The sequence below is a fragment of the Mus caroli genome, chromosome 7 (assembly GCF_900094665.2).
Source record: "Mus caroli chromosome 7, CAROLI_EIJ_v1.1, whole genome shotgun sequence".
Classification (NCBI taxonomy): domain Eukaryota; kingdom Metazoa; phylum Chordata; class Mammalia; order Rodentia; family Muridae; genus Mus; species Mus caroli.
The window spans coordinates 19,196,081-19,199,062 of NC_034576.1; the positions used below are offsets into that span (position 1 = coordinate 19,196,081).

At 47.3% G+C, this 2,982-nt stretch overlaps 1 protein-coding gene across 1 annotated transcript in view; it reads right to left on the minus strand.

Moving 5' to 3' along the window:
• Positions 1–431: 431 nt before the first annotated feature.
• The window catches only part of LOC110297404 (poliovirus receptor homolog), a 17,505-nt gene continuing 14,954 nt past the window's right edge, over positions 432–2,982 (minus strand). The window contains exons 6-7 of the mRNA XM_029479257.1: positions 2,623–2,674; positions 432–2,043 (exon numbers count right to left, since the gene is read on the minus strand). Coding sequence (XP_029335117.1) covers positions 1,978–2,043; positions 2,623–2,674 — 118 coding nt within the window. The 3' untranslated portion in view covers positions 432–1,977. The remainder of the gene's footprint in view (positions 2,044–2,622; positions 2,675–2,982) is intronic.

The following is a 2,982-nucleotide window of genomic DNA, read 5'->3' on the forward strand; positions in this document are numbered from 1 at the left end:
AAAAAAAAAAAAAGCTTATATTGAGGAGTTTGAGGCCAGCTTGTTCTACAGAGTGAGTTCCAGGATAGCCAGGGATACACAGAGAAACCCTGTCTCAAAAAAACCAAAGGCAAAAAATTAATTAGTAATTTTAAAAAGTTTAAAGCTATTGAGGGGCGGTAGAGATGCACGCGCAGTGGTTAAGCGCACTGTTGTTTTAGCCGAGTGTGGGCCTGAGAGCCGGAGGCTTTCCACGGGAATCTCAGGCCAGGTCTGGTGTGAGGGTTCCAGCGAATGGTCGGTTCTACAGTCTCTTCCATGCCATCATTTCGTGCCACCCTGCACTGAGTCAGGTCGGGCTGGGAGTGGGGCAGGGCTTCAAAAGGCGTTTCGGGAGAGCAGATCTCTTCCCAAATGTTACAGCTCTTAAGACAAAGGCTCGGGCAATGGAGTAGTTCTCACACACCTTTTATTCCCTGAAAGGACTTACAGAGTTTTGGGGATAATTCAGGGTTTGACAACAGGTACTTTTCATTGGCTTGGACTGAGAGTTTGGGGAAACCTTATTTGCATGTGGGAGGACTTGGTGTAGCTACTATGTGACTGATGCTGCATACCTCCCTATAGGGGGGCTGTGGGAGGCTGTAGCTATGTGACAGGAGCCAGGTGCCCAGGAGGTGAGGTCGAACTCCTTCCATCCCATACTGGTGGAAATCACAGTCCACTGGCTCCGGAGTTCCAGACCTTTGCTAGACCGGGACCAGGCTTTCTGTGCACAGCCCACCATCCCACAGCAGAGGACCTGAACTGGGTTCTTAGCACCTATGTGGGGCTGCTCACAAGTGCATGTAAGCCTGGCTCAAGATTTTGTGCCTTCTTCTGGCCTCTACAAACATGTACAGGCATTCCTGGGAGTTTACTAAACCCACCACAGAGACAATTCCATGCACAATAGCTCAGATATGGAACCAACCCAGCTGGTGGCCCACAGAGGAATGAATGAGCAAAGAAGTGTACACTCACATAATTGGGATGTTTTAGCTACTGAGAAAAACAAAGTCACATTGTTTACAGGAAACTGGATACAACTGGAGAGAATGGTATCAGAGAAGTCAGGTCAGCCTCAGAAAGACAACTACAATTTTGACAAATACATTTTTTTTTTTTTGTGGTGCACACATTTTTATGTAGTTCAATAAAATGTTTGTAATGGAGACGTAAGTCAGAATAGTGTCTAGGAAGAAAAAGACAACGAAATGGATTGAAAGAAGAGATGGAAGGGAGCAGGGGTTGGGCGATGTTTAAAATTGAAGACAAATAAATTAAAATAAATTAGTTTACCATCACTCTTGGCTACATAGTAAGTTTGAGGTTAGCTTGGGCTCTATGAAATAGTCTCAAAAATATATATATATAAAACTATATAGCTTTTTATAAATATATACTTTACTTCAGTAAAAGAAGACCTAGAAAAGTGCAGTGGCACATATACTTTCAACTCTAGCACTGGGGAGGTAGAAGCAGACAGATCTCTGTGAGTTTGAGCCTAGCCTTGGCTACATACAGAGACCTTGTCCAGAGAGGAGGAGATAGCCCCAATGGAGTCAACTTATAAAGAGGTCTGTGTGGAAGTCTTTTAAGTCTAGCACATACATGAGGTAGAGGATTTACCTTACCCAAAGCAAGACTTCAGTTTCTGACCGTCTCAAAGCCCCTTAGCTTGTTTGTGTATGGACAGGGCTTTGCTCTATAGCCCAAGCTAGACTCAACCTTGCTTTATGTCCCCCCCAGCTTGCTGAGATGTCAAGAGTGAGCCAACACACTGGCCTCCATGGGTCCTTTTGACAACGTGGAATTTGGCAGCATTCTGGGAGACCCCCCAAACTTGCTATGCTCATCACACTGAGCAGCCAGTCTCTCTGGAGGCTTCTTCATTTATGAGAGTAGGGTTCCAGTTGCTATGCCTTCAAGTTCCTTAGTTCTGTCTACCCAGCACCGTCACCTTGTGCCGTTTGGCTCCATGTTCAGGCTATAGTTGCCGTTCACAGATGAATACTGGACGTTCTGGATGGGGGACAACAGACATCATACTTCAGTCAGGGCCTCCATCAAGTAAACAGCCTTCCTGGAGAAGTGAGATGCTCAAGGAGGTGGCCCACTAGGCCCCTAAGCAGTGGCCATACCTTGGAGGTAGGCATACCTTGGAACCTTGGCACTCCGGTGTCAGAGGTAGGAGGATCATCAGAATCTAGCCTAAGCTACATAGGGAGATGTCCTCTAAAAAACTGAGAGAGCTGGATGCAATGGCACAGGCCTGTAATCCTGTTACTGGGGAGATAGAGGCAGGTGGGCCAACCTTGGCTAGACAGGGAGTTCAAAGGGTAGTCTGTTCTCAAAATCAGATGAATGCTTTCAAAATTCCCTCTAAAGACACACTCGGAGTAATGATCTAGCATTCTCTCACTAGGTCCCATCTCCAAAAGTTTCTATTCCCTCCCAGTGGTGCACAAGCTGGGGACCTGGAAAATCCCGGCTCCCAATGCCACACTGAAGCTATCTACCCTGCCCCCTTGAGAAAGTTCCAGAAAGGTCTGTGGTCCACTCAGACCCCTTTGTTCTCCTCCCTGGTGCCTCTGTACTCACCTCCCTCTCTGGGGGATTGGACTGCAGAGCACGACCTGGAGAAACAAGAAAACTCGTCATGAATCATGGGAAGAGGATGCCTGAGACCCTGGAATCATGGGAAGAGGATGCCTAAGACCCTGGAATCATGGGAAGAGGATGTCTGAGACTCTGGAATTATGGGAAGAGGATGTCTGAGATCCTGGAATTATAGGAAGAGGATGCCCGAGACTCTGGAATCATGGGAAGAGGATGTCTGAGACTCTGGAATCATGGGAAGAGGATGCCCGAGACTCTGGAATCATGGGAAGAGGATGCCTGAGACCCTGGAATCATGGGAAGAGGATGCCTGAGACCCTGGAATCATGGGAAGAGGATGCC